Consider the following 14,120-nt stretch of genomic DNA (forward strand, 5'->3'; position numbering starts at 1 on the left):
CTTTTACTTTTATCAATTAAACTGTCATGCTAAATTTTGTAAAACTAGAAAATGGTTTTGCTGCCAGCAAAGTTTTGTTCTTTAATTACTGTAATTGGTGTAGAGAAGCTTTGTGTCGTCTCCCCCATTTTCCAAAAATGACTGTGTTCCTAGACCACATACATTTATTTCCTGATCATATTATCATGTACGTATGTAAAAAAAAACAACAAAAAAAAAAACTTCATAGTGTATTCTCACAAAAATCAATGAAGTCTTTATCATTGTACTGTACTTGGTGCAGTTTTCAATTATTAGTTCTTCTCTTTATTAAGCTCTTTTGAGCATGTGAAAGGTGCTTTAACAAACATGATTTTTTTTATAGATGTGTGTCATTACTTTAAAAATCTTAAAAATAAAAATGTCATTGTAGTTAATATTAAAAGGGGCATACATTTGTACAGTGTAAAATTGATTCTCATTATTATACTAAATGTTCTTTAGCCTTGTGGGGTACTATATGTATTATCAACTTTGTAAAATACTGTGCCACATTAAAGAATGACTCATTTAGTCATAAATTAATTTTAGATTGCAGCCTTTACCATTCAAAGTGTTAAAATAATAGATGGACCTTTCGTTCTTGTCATATCCCATATAAATCATCATTTTAAAGGGAAACCGTCATCAAAATGAGATTCACAGTTTATGTGAAGTCATTTCATTTTTCCTTTACATTCTGCATCCTGTAATCTTGTGTGAGTCGTATTGCAATCATAAAATGTTGTTTTTGCAAGCTGCATAGCCCTGTTAAAGGTATAATGCACTTATTTTTGTTGCATTTGCAGATACAATTTAATTTCACCTGTCAGTTTTTTTATTAAAAAAATATACAAGAAGTGCATTCTAAAAATATGATTTTTTTTTTATTTCAGCAAAATATTAACAATTTTTGATGTCACTAGTTTTGCTTTTTTAATAATAGTACTTTTAACTGTTAACATATTGTATTTGACAATTTCTAACAGAGTTTGCAAGCCAAGAGAAAGAGAGGTTAGAAGAAAAACAAAGAGCATCTCGTAAAGAACGTGCTAAAAGCGAAGAGGAATGGGTCACAAGGTATGCTATTAGTCTAAAATTGAGTCAATATTTTATACCTTACAATTTAGGAATAAACTACTAACATTTTTAAATATTATGTTTAAGCTTTTTCTTAATTGTTTTTTTTTTTGTTTGTTTGTTTTTTTATTAGGTGGTTCCAGCTTGGCACAAACCCTTACACAGGACTGCAGGATTGGATTTATGCAGGAGGGTATTTTGATAGAAATTATACTAATTGCCCAGATATTTACTAAAATGAACTTCATTCTGCATGGTTCCAATTTAAGCGGGGAGTATGCTCAGATTAATCACTTATGGATTGTAATTTACTCATGCCATAGTTATGTTTGAGTAGACCCATCTTGATGGTGAGAAGAGGTTTCCAAATCAGGGATTTCAATAAGCATACGCTAACCAGAAGGTTATAGTGAAATACTGCTATTAAACTCTTTATAAGGATTTGCATTGAGGATTTTATTTAGGTGTGTTTTGAAGTCTTTTTCATTTTGAACTGCCTTCAATAAAAACAATAAACAATTTCTAACATCATAAAATTAACCTAGAACAGAGTTTACTACATGCTATTAGGTTTCTGCTATCACTTCAGTACTGGAAAATAGTGCACAGTTTAGTAAAAAGCCCAATAGTTTTAAAACTGGCAGAAACATTACATCAGCTAAGAACAGCAGCATGGCTCCGTGAGGTGACACAGTTGATTCATTTAAGACAAACATGTGAAATATCTTTTTTTCTGCAGGTCAGAGTTTAGGTCAGACAAACTAATAAAGTAACTGTGTGCATTAAACAGGGATGAGTGACCTTTTGATTCTGAAACTCCTATCATTTTTAAATTTGGTCATGCAAATGTTAGTACCCTGTGCTAAATTCATTTTACCTCTTGTACAATATCAAAACAATCTTATGACACTTTTAAAAACTTGCGTTCACATAATCATTTGTAATACTGAAATAAATGTTAGACTTCAGTTAAGTAAGAGATGATATAATATATATGGTTGTTGTCTGTGAAAGCAGCCACAAGCAATGGTGTACAGTATAATAAGGTACTCATGATAAGCAGCATGTGGTAGCATCACCAGCAAAACAGTTTGGCCAGTTTAGCTTTTTTTTCCATTCAGCATGTATGAAGCCTTTTGTAAAGATTGAGTTTTTTTTTTCTCATTATCATTCTGAATGCCCAGATTACAATTTAGTAGTGAGTTGAATTTCATGGCATTTGCATACAACAGCCTAAAGAATAAAGTTGTATCAGTAAATCTACTATTTAGTTAATAGGTTTGACTGCATATATTAATACAATCCTCACTGAAATATGTAGTCCCCAAGCCACCCCGCATATAAAAATGAAACGAGTTAACAACTGCTGGCATTAAATAAAACGTTCAGGTCCATCAGTATGTTTTTAGCTCATTGGAACTACTGACAGAAGTGTTTGTGTGAATGGAAAGTGCAAACTAGACAGATGTGTCTTTTGTATAAGTGTATTGTTACCAGAAAACAAGTTACATATTTTAACACCATATTTTATGTGATTTTAATTGTCACATAAAACTGTGAAGTGGTATAATATTTATTCAAACGTTTGCAGTTTATCAATATATGGGTCACGTACTGTATATATTATGAAATCTTTATTAAATAATATATCCAAATGCACACACATGTATGTTCAAAATTACAAAAACAGAAGTATTGTGATTCATTATTATGGCAAACTATAGGCAAATACATAAAAAAATGAAAAGATTAGTTCTAATTAAAAAAAAGAAAATACATACAGTTTACCTGCATGGATGAACACAGTTTATTTAGTAGGCAAGTTGCGGTATTTCTATCCTTAATAATCAAGTTAAAATGTGTACATATTTCTAGTATTACCATTATTTGATTTAAAGCTAATCAATATTTTAATCAGAGTATTATCCAGAATTTTAAGTTTTACATAGGTAACAAATAATTTAAGGGCAATTTATTCATGAGAATTATACTAGTTACATTCCATATCTGAATTATGTAAAAAGGTTGGCTGAGCAGTTATATTGTTTTATAATATAACACACATACATTGGAAAGCTGTTAAATCTGAACAAGGGGACTTCGGGAGAAAACAAAGATCACTTTCAGCAACATTGTGATGTTTTTATTTGTTGTTATAAAAACCACGGCATTAGTTTTTAGATAAAATATATTTTAAAATATTGCCAAAAATAAACTATGCAAAATATAAGCATGTATTTCTGTTAAAATGTAAAAACATGATGTAAATAGATTTGTCTTTTTTTTTTTTTTTTTAATTCTATCAGAGAAGCATTTGGTTTAAGAAGTTTACCCAAACATACACCACATTACAATACATAAAATGTATTGAAATTTGGGCAATTCAGAAACCTTTTGCAGACAGACAGATAAATAATATTGTTATGCATTCATTAGATAGAAATAAACAATAAATTATGCCCTGTGCAAATATTGAGCAACCTATGTAAATAAATTCATGTGCAATCAATGAAAAAAAATGGAGTTTATTTCAAGACACACAGCTTTTGACTTTAGGTTACTGGAACTTTGTTTCCCGTTTTTTCATTAATGTCATGAATAGAATGTAAATGTGATAAGATTGACTATTGCTGTGCTGTTGCCTGTTTTCATTTGTGACCACACATAACCAAACAGTACAAATGGGTCCTTCAGTATCTTTTGTAATTCTGTGTAATTTTGATTACCTTTAAGATGGCAATAAGAAAAGGTGAAAGAAATTTTGAACCTATGTTTCCATGTTATAATTTTTTATTTGTAGTACTGCCCCATTTCAAACTGGAAAAGGCACAGGCCTGTTCCAAAAATAAGTAACACACTATGTTTGGTTTCTTTATTTACCAAGAAAGGTCTATGGATTGTAGTAAATAAAACGTGCAATATTTTGTAATTCCTTATCAACCTAATCAGACATTAATCAGAAATGGCAGTTCATTAAATTCTTGTGCACTACAAATAAAAGCTGGGTAGGCTCACCTACTTTTATTATGGGGCAGTTTAACACTAATTTTCTGTTTTGCTTTGGATCTCATTAGTTGATAAGAGTTGTGCTGGTCTTATCAATAATACATTTTAGGTCAAATGAAAAAATATCTCTTTTTTTCATAAATTGGTTTATTTTTCTAGTATTTAACTATTTCCAGAGCCCATTCATCAGAAATAATATTCCACAATGATTACAATAGGTCTGGGTTATAATTCTCAAAAAATAGGCAGTTAAATGTAAAACAATTTAGTATACAAGAATGGAACTTTTGAAAATAAATCTTTTTAAATAAACATAATGGTGAACAAATACTTTTAAGTGTGCTCTTCTTATTTTCATTTTACTTATTGTTTACAAGACTAGAAAATACTAATCCGAAATGTGAAGTATTCAATTTCCAATGTATAACATTGGTCATTATTCTATAACGAACTGCCATTCGGTCTTGTCTGGCATTTCTAATGTTACTGATTTTGTTTTATTCAGCATGTCATTATTAGATTCTCACTTATTTTCTTGTTTTCTTTGCAAGTGCTTCAATGGAAAACTCACTTCATGAGCAGTATTGCAAATGGAGTTGGCTTAGCTTGGGGTCTCTGGGGTTTTTGTTGTTTTGGCTACAGGTTAAGCATATACATATTAAATAAAATGAGAGTGCAACAGTGTTAAGAGTTAAAGAAGCAATGAAGTGTCATCACTCTTAATAACTGAAATGACGTTAGCTCCAAAATAGTTATACTGTAGCAACAGCAAATAGCTCTGACGGAGAAATTGGCTGGAAAGAAAATCGATAGGCACTGTGGCCATCTAGGAAAAAGACCAAAGACCCCTAAATTAATGATATTCTCAGAAAAAACAATAATAACATATCAGAAACAATTGTCAAATAAGGTATAGAGCCTTACAGAACTGAGACGGGAAGCTGCTCCTGCCTTAGAGCTTAAAAAGGATAAGAAATACTATACTGTTTCCTTAGGAACCTAAGTGGATAAAGGCTGAGAAATAATAATAAATAATGCCAGAATCCCAGGTACAATCAAGTTCCACAGTCTCTGTGGAGCAGCAGTTTCCTAAAATAAACTACTATATATTTTCATTGTCTGAAAGGGGGGCAACAGTGTGATCTGAGTCCAGTGGTAGTCCAGTTTTGAAGATTTTGCTTGTTGGTCTTTAAAAGAATATTAAAATGTGGCATCAATATATTTTTGGAGTTTTGCATATTTGTGACACTGTGGAAGGGAATTGCTTATATTCTCTGCAATGGGTGCAAATTTCCATAGGAAATATTACATTCATCCGGGCAAGAAATATAGAGCAGGATATTATCTGCTCACAAAAAAAATGTCCAAGATTTAAACTCCCTGAATGAATATCTGCACTACTGCACACAGAGAGAATAGTTCAGTAGTCTAAATCAGCTTAATCAAAGCTTTTTCTACATCCTGAGATGATGATAAACCTGGTATGTTTTCACTTGTTGAAGGAGCTTATGTTGCTGTATAACAAAAAACTGTTACAGCTCTCAGGAGACATGTCTCTCTGAAGCCAGACATACAGTGCCCTCCACTGTTATTGGCACCACTCATAAAAATTAGTAAGAAGGGTTAGAAAAACATCACTGTTTGCTGAAACCGTCATCTTGCACTGAAAAAATGAGAAACAACTGACTTTTAATCAAAACAAGTTCATTCAAAGATAAACACAGCTCTAATCAAGAAATAAATATTTTTAACAAAAACACATGTGCCACAATTATTGACACCCTAGGAAATTAATGTGAAACAATATAACTGAAGCAGGTTTCCCATTTAAATTGGACATTGTTAAGTTGGAGTGTATAGGAACTTTCCAGCTGAAATCAATGACTTCCTGATTAACTGGGATACAAATGTGAGGAGACACAGCACCAAATTTCCTTAACCAGCCATTATCATGGCAAAGAAACAAAAATATTCAATTCAAATGAGGGAGAAGTGTGTTGCCCTTCATAACTCAGGGAATGGATATAAAAAACTGCTACTCACCTAAAATGCCCATTTCTACTGTAAGGGCAATAATAAAAAAAAAAAAAAAAGTGGTCATCAACTGGAACTGTGACAAGCTTGCCTGGAAGAGGAACCAAGTTTATTTTACCCTCATGTACAGTGAAAAGGATCACTGTTGGGGAATTGAAAGAAAAGGTAAATTCCTGGGGTTGTCAAGTCTCCAGAACCACCATCAGATGGCATCTTCATGTTAACAGAGTATTTGGAAGATATACCAGAAAGAAGCCTTTTCTGTCAGTTACCCACAAACGTAAGCACCTGGACTTTGTAAAACGTTACAGCAACTTTGACTGGAACCGTGTTCTATGGTCTGATGAAACAAAAATTGAACTTTTTGGCAATAAACACGCTAAGTGGGTTTGGTGTAAAAAGAAGGATGGCTATAATGAAAAGAACCTTGTCCCAACTGTGAAATATGGTGAAGGTTTTGTGATGTTGTGCGGCTGTTTTTCCTCCAAAACCCCCGGAAACATTGTTAGGGTACATGGCATTATGGATTCCATGAGTTACCAGGAGATTTTAAATCAAAACCTAGCTGCCTCCGCCAGGATTCTAAAACTGGGTCGTCATTGGATCTTCCAGCAGGATAATGATCCGAAACACATGTCCAAATCAACCCTGCAATGGTTAACTGACCACAAAATGAAAGTTCTGCCATGGCCATCTCAGTTTCCTAATCTGATCCCTACTGAAAACCTGTGGAGTGAGCTGAAGAGGACAGTACACAGGAGAGGGCCTAGGACCCTGGGTGGTCTGGAGAGATTATGTAAATGTAAGAATGGTCTCAGATGCCATGTTCTGTACTCTCCAACCTTATAAAAGGTTTACAAGAGAAGACTTGCTGCTGTTATATTGGCAAATGGAGGTTGTACTAAGTATTAAATGCAGGGGTGCCAACAATTGTGGAACATGTGTTTTGACAAAATAGTTATTTCTTGATTAGAGCTTTGTTTTTCTTTGAATTAACTTGTTTCAATTAAAAGTCAGATGTTTCTTTTTTTTTCAGTGCAAGATGAGGATTCTTCAGCAAACTTTTTTTCTTTCTTTCTAACCCTTCTTACTAACTTTTACAAGGGGGGTGCCAATAATAGTGGAGGGCAGTTGAAGATAGAAGTTTCCATACACTTAGGGTGAATTCTTTAAAACCCACTTTATAAACCAACAGATTTTACTCTAACTATAGATTTGGCCATATTGTTTAAGACATCCACTTTGTGCTGGGCAGAAGTATTTTTTTCCAACAATTTTCACAGACAAGAGTCTTAAAAAACAATATGCAAAATTTATAGTTAGGATAAAATCTATGGAGGGATTATAAAGCGAGTTTTATGGAATTCACCCACGTGTATGTAAACTTCTGACTTCAACTGTAATGTATACGTCTGGAGATAGCCACGAGTGAATTTAGCTTAAAAGTGGGTTGGAACAATTAGACGGCTGACTGAGTGTTAAATTTCTAAACCAATCCAATGCTTCATGAAGGCGGTGCTCAGAGTATGGTCCGTAATTTTGAACCGCAAAGAGCAGAGTTGCTCTCGTTAATCCTGGTCCAATAGACAACAAGGTTCAGTTTACAATGAACCATCAAAGTCTATGAAAAAGCCCGAGTAATCATATAAATGTGTGTTGTGTGTGCAGTGAGTACACGGCACACATTAAAAATAAACCTAACCTGTTGCAAGTGAAAAACCTTTCTGTAACATCAGATTACACTCCTTGAACAAATGGTAAATGTGAACAATGCATTGTCGCATGTGTAGTGTAGGAGTTGATGACAGCTATACTTTGTGATGGACGGCCACTACCTGGCCAGGACGCCAGCAAGGTGGAAGGACCAGGGGAAAGGGCATTGATGAGGCAATACCTCCCCTTGGACACTAGAGGGCAGCCCTCCTGGGCAGCTTTGGCACCACGGACTCCTACAGGTCATGTCGGGAACTGGAGTTTGGTGAAGCCCTGTTGGGTTCTGTGGGGGCCGCCAGGGGGAGCTGCAGAGCCCTGTAGAGGACCTCCAGCGCACCTAGCAGTGAATCCAGGTAATAGTGATGGGCCACCTGGCAAATTCCCAGGACCTGAATAAGAGGAGCTGCCTCACTCCATTGGGGTCCAGAGTCGGGAGGAAGGAGACAAAGCTTAAGGAGGCAGATGGACTGGCGGCAAGGAAAGGGAAGGGAATGGACTGTATATTGGTGTGCCGTTGGTGGTTTGTGCACTATTAATTGTAAATAAACATGGGTGTTGAGTGAACCTGTGTCCTGCCTGTCTGTGTCTGGTGGTTAGGGTGGCAGTACACCCCCTAGTGGCTTACAACTTGTAAGGACTGGCATTAAGAGAGCTGACAAAGAAGAGCCCCAGGTGATGCAGGTTTCAGTACTCAAAACACCTGAATCAACAAATCTGACTAACAACACCAGTAAAACACAGAAAAGGCTGCACAGCATCCACCTTCTGACTGCATGTCTAAATTAATAACTAATGGAAGTTAACATTACTGTGTCTAATTGAAAATGCAGACGTGTCATGGCAAAATAGCCACAGCTGTTTAACATGTTGTGTATCCATAGACCACACTCCTTATCTAAACTCCTAAGTGCTGTTGTTATGTCGTATAGTGATAACAATAATCACAACTTTTTGACAGAAAACAGAAGCACTTCTCAAATGTGTGTAGCTGTGTTGGTCTACATGAGTGGGTGCTTCTGTCTCCTTTTTCATTACAACATACAAATTAATTATTAAGCTTCAGTTACCTTTTGCTAATGAGCAGCTGAAATTCTTACAGCAGTTTTAGCTTTTTATTTTCTTTTTTAGCGTCACACCTTCAGTTTTTTATGCTTTCTCTCTGAACACTGATGGTTTAGTTTACTGCATGGACAAGTAGGTTTTTTTTAGGATGAAGCCCTCTGCACGCAGCCTTTGCAGTGCAAGATTTTGACACTATTCGCTGCAGACTTTTTAATGAGTTGTCCTGAATATGTATTCTCATTTGAGATTCACATCTAGTCCCGCAAGACTAGGTTACAACCTTTAAGAAGAATTTGGATGAGATATTGGGACAGCTTAGCAATTAGCTAAACAAACGGGCTTGATGGACTGAATGGTCACCTCTCATTTTGTCAAATTTCTTATGTATTCTTATGAAGGAAGTGCAGTTTAAGAAATTATTTCTTTAAGAAAAACAGAAGCTTGCTGGAACAAAATTAAGGAGACTCAATGAGGAAATACCAGGTGGTGATTATAGCAAATAAAATGTTAACAGTAAGAGTAGGGGAGTCAAATAGTCTGTAGTTAATAGAGAAGTCCTAATGTCATATTTATGTGCATATACTGTATATATATCTCTGCTGCCTTGCAGTAAGGAGATCATGGGTTCCCATCCTGGGTCCTCTCTGAGCGCTTTTAGTAGTGAGAAAAGTGCTATATAAATGTAAAGACTTATTATTATATTTATGTGTCACATTAGCACATACTAATAATATATTATAACAGTATTTGGACCCCTCACTGTGGAATTGGCCTAATCCCTTCCTCACGTTCGCATGGATTTCCAATCTATGGTCCAGACCTATCGTGAATGACGTTGTTTTGTGAGTGGCAGATTGGTGCCCACCCTACCCTGCACCAGCTGCTGCTGCTTGAAGAGTTTCCATAACATGGAGAACGGCATAGATGCAGGAGGGAGAGTGATATACCAGTGACATTCAGAAAACTAAAAGAGAACAGCTTTTATCTGACTCTGCTCAGCAAGTCTGTGACTATACTTACAAGGATTAAGTCGCCTGCCATCAGTCGGAATTTACGTAGGTATATGCCTACTATTGTAGGTATGGCAGAATCATACTTGTAGGTAAAAGAGCTGGGAAATCACAGACCTATCTTATTTAAGCATGACCTGTCTGCAAAATAATGGACTTAATTCCATTAAAAAGAACACAGAAGGGTAGGGAGATGAGACTAGAAGACACTTTTCCTTTTTGCGTATCTGTATTGCGACATTCAGTCTGTGAAGTACAAGGGAGCAGAGCAGGGTCTGAGGCCGGTGTTGTCCTGCTGTGTTTGACATGTGTGTTTACCTAGTGAGTGGCAAACAGTGCATGGGTAACAGATGTATTGAACCACTCCTCTTGGCATTTGGAATTTGCCATCTGAATAAGCTGGGAGGGTTGAACAGGACTTGGGAAGAATGGAAATGAGTGCAAACACAGCAGAAAATCCCCCCAGAGCTCTTGACAGTTAAACTCGACCTCCTCCATTGTTATAAATAGCAGGCTGTCTGGGAGCAGCTGCTCTTGTCTGACAATATTGATATCAAATCAGTTGTAGTCGCAATGTATGGTAGAAGAATACATTTTAATGTATTGCATAATTGTTGATCATAAAACTGAAAGTAATTTATGTAAGTATAGATAATGTACATGTTGGTGCAGCTTTTCTCAGTTATGTATTTAATAGAAAAATGTTAAAAGTGAAATACAACTTGTGGACAATTAATATGGCCTGAAGCCTAACACTGTTGGAAATGGCTTTAATACTTCACAGAAGTGGTAAGAAAATTCCATCAGGGCTATTTATCTTGAGATTGATACCATCTTCTGTTTGGTCAACTAATTTAATACTAAAGTTTTTTAATACTAAAGTTTTGTACTTGTTGGACACCTTGGAGTCGGAAAGTATTCAGATCAGCACACTTAATTGTGGTGTTGATTGAATTTTCTAGTGGATTAATGTGCCATTTGTGCTCATCAGTCTGTTCTCCATAACCCACAATGAGAAAGTGAACACATTTTTCAGAAAGGCTTGCAGATTTATTAAAACTCCAAAATTAAAATATCTCATTTATTATACAGACCTTTACTGCAACACTCTAAATTGGGCTCAGATCAATCTGTTTGCTTTAATTATGCCTGAGATGTTTCTAGAACTTGATTGGAGAGCACGTGTAGCAAACTGAATTGATTGCATGTCGGCTATGTATAGAAGGCCCCACAAATCGCACTTCATGATGGGACAAAATCCAAGGCATGAATTCCAAGGAACTCTCCGAAGATGTCCACAATCAAATTGGTGTAGCACTGATCAGGGCAAGTGTGTGAGACTGTGTGTTCAAAGTGGCCAGAAGAATTGTGAAGTGGAATTTTGGAACCACCAGGTGTCTTGCTAGAGTTGGCTGTCCAACCAAAATAAGTAACTGGATAAGAACAGGCTTGGTCAGTGAAGTAACCAAGAACCAAATGGTCACACTAACAGAACCTTCAGAAGTCCTCTGCTGAAATGGGAAGGCGATCCATCTCCACAGCACTCTATCAGCCAGGTGTTTAAGGTAGAATGGCTAATGGAGTCAAGTGGGGTTTTATTTAAAAAAAAAAAAAAAAAAGTAAGTCAGTGGATGTACGGTATCTCGGTGTTGCACTTTCTTGTTCTCATTGAAGGTACAAGCCCACTCAGTATGAAATGTGTGGAATGGATTGTACAATAATTTACTTATACACTCAGATGGCCAATTTATTAGGTACATCAGTACACCCCATAAGTGCAGAATCCTCTAAAAACTTCAACAAGTGAGGTGTGTGGTCAATTTTAATGTTTGGTAAAATGTATGGGAAGAAGAACAATGCTAACATTCAAAATGACAAAGACTGAGCATGAGATATGAACCCAGCATGATGGATCTGCAAATGGGCTGTGCCAGCCACTGTTCTGCCAAGCCACCTCTACTGAACATATGTTTGCCTAAACAATAAACACAGGGAAATGCTGATGAGTTACTGTTGAGATGCAGCCTGATATAAAAATCGAAGTAATACTTCCATCTTGCCCTGACCACTTTCCCCTATCTATCTACAGTTGTGCTTGAAAGTTTGTGAACCCTTTAGAATTTTCTGTATTTCTGCATAAATATGACCTAAAACATCATCAGATTTTCACTCAAGACCTAAAAGTAGATGAAGAGAAACCAGTTAAACAAATGAGACAAAAATATTGTACTTGGTCATTTTTTTATTAAGGAAAATGATCGAATATTACATATTTGTTGGTGGCAAAAGTATGTGAACCTTTGCTTTCAGTATCTGGTGTGACCCTCCTTTGCAGCAATAACTGCAACTAAACGTTTCCGGTAACTGTTGATCAGTCCTGCACACCGGCTTGGAGGAATTTTAGCCCATTCCTCCGTACAGAACAGCTTCAACTCTGGGATGTTGGTGGGTTTCCTCACATTAACTGCTCGTTTCAGGTCCTTCCACAACATTTCAATTGGATTAAGGTCAGGACTTTGACTTGGCCATTCCAAAACATTAACTTTATTCTTCTTTAACCATTCTTTGGTAGAACAACTTGTTTGCTTAGGGTCGTTGTCTTGCTGCATGACCCACCTTCTCTTGAGATTCAGTTCATGGACAGATGTCCTGGGATTTTCCTTTAGAATTCTCTGATATAATTCAGAATTCTTTGTTCCATCAATGAAGGCAAGCCATCCTGGCCCAGATGCAGCAAAACAGGCCCAAACCATGATACTACCACCACCATGTTTCACAGATGGGATAAGGTTCTTATGCAGGAATGCAGTGTTTTCCGTTCTCCAAACATAACGCTTTTCATTTAAATCAAAAAGTTCTATTTTGGTCTCATCCGTCCACAAAACATTCTTCCAATAGCCTTCTGGTTTGTCCAAGTGATCTTTACCAAACTGCAGACGAGCAGCAATGTTTTTTTTGGAGAGCAGTGGCTTTCTCCTTGCAACCCTGCCATGCACACCATTGTTGTTCAGTGTTCTGATGGTGGACTCAACATGAACATTAGCCAATGTGAGAGAGGCCTTCAGTTGCTTAGAAGTTACCCTGGGGGTCTTTTGTGACCTCGCCGACTACACTCCTTGCTCTTAGAGTGATCTTTGTTGGTGGACCACTCCTGAGGAGGGTAACAATGGTCTTGAATTTCCTCCATTTGTACACAATCTGTCTGACTGTGGATTGGTGGAGTCCAAACTCTTTAGAGATGGTTTTGTAACCTTTTCCAGCCTGATGAGCATCAACAACTCTTTTTCTGAGGTCCTCAGAAATCTCCTTTGTTCATGCCATGATACACTTCCACAAACATGTGTTGTGAAGAGCAGACTTTGTCAGATCCCTGTTCTTTAAATAACACAGGGTGCCCACTCGCACCTGATTGTCATCCCATTGATTGAAAACACCTGACTCTAATTTCACCTTCTAATTTCACCTTATTCAACTGCTAACCCTAGAGGTTCACATACTTTTGCCACTCACAAATATGTAATATTCGATCATTTTCCTCAATAAATAAATAAATGACCAAGTATAATATTTTTGTCTCATTTGTTTAACTGGTTTCTCTTTATCTACTTTTAGGAATTGAGTGAAAATCTAATGTTTTAGGTCATATTTATGCAGAAATATAGAAATTTCTAAAGGGTTCACAAACTTTCAAGCACAACTCTATCTATCTATCTATCTATCTATCTATCTATCTATCTATCGTATCTGGAAAGTGCCTAGGTAAGAAGCATTCTTATTAATGAACTTGGACAGTTAAGAGCACAGCCAGCCTGCTCTGGACCATTCAATAAATCAATGATGTGGACTGCAGTGGCATCCATAAACTTTACAGTCCAGCAATGTAACCAAAAGGCCATGCTGCTTATCTAAACATCTAAATGTGTTTCTTACCTTCACCTTGCAGAATTTGGTAGGACATCTCATTTCACTCACACTAAAGCTATATGTTATTATAATGTGTTCATAACAATTACTTTCTGACACTTTACAATCACTCCACAGTTTTTTGGGTTTTTTTTAGTTTGTTTGTCTGGTACCTACTGACTGACCGATATGAAAAAACCCACAAAAGTGGTAAACTGTTCAAATCATCTTGATGTCTAATTGTGCAAGATGTCAAGCTTTTTGTACCCCCACTCTTTCTCATTCTTGGTACTC

The 14,120-nt window shown here is 36.2% G+C and overlaps 1 protein-coding gene across 3 annotated transcripts in view; it reads left to right on the forward strand.

Moving 5' to 3' along the window:
• osbpl2b (oxysterol binding protein-like 2b) overlaps positions 1–4,434 on the forward strand; it is a 43,887-nt gene extending 39,453 nt beyond the window's left edge. For 2 of the 3 annotated variants that reach the window (XM_028811787.2, XM_051932823.1), the window contains exons 12-13: positions 1,008–1,098; positions 1,232–4,434. In XM_028811787.2, coding sequence (XP_028667620.1) covers positions 1,008–1,098; positions 1,232–1,334 — 194 coding nt within the window. In that variant the 3' untranslated portion in view covers positions 1,335–4,434. Of the gene's footprint in view, positions 1–1,007; positions 1,099–1,231 lie in introns of those variants that run through there. The other variant, XR_007936083.1, reaches the window with a different exon arrangement.
• The last annotated feature ends 9,686 nt before the right edge of the window (positions 4,435–14,120 follow it).

This window comes from Erpetoichthys calabaricus, chromosome 10 (assembly GCF_900747795.2).
Source record: "Erpetoichthys calabaricus chromosome 10, fErpCal1.3, whole genome shotgun sequence".
Classification (NCBI taxonomy): domain Eukaryota; kingdom Metazoa; phylum Chordata; class Cladistia; order Polypteriformes; family Polypteridae; genus Erpetoichthys; species Erpetoichthys calabaricus.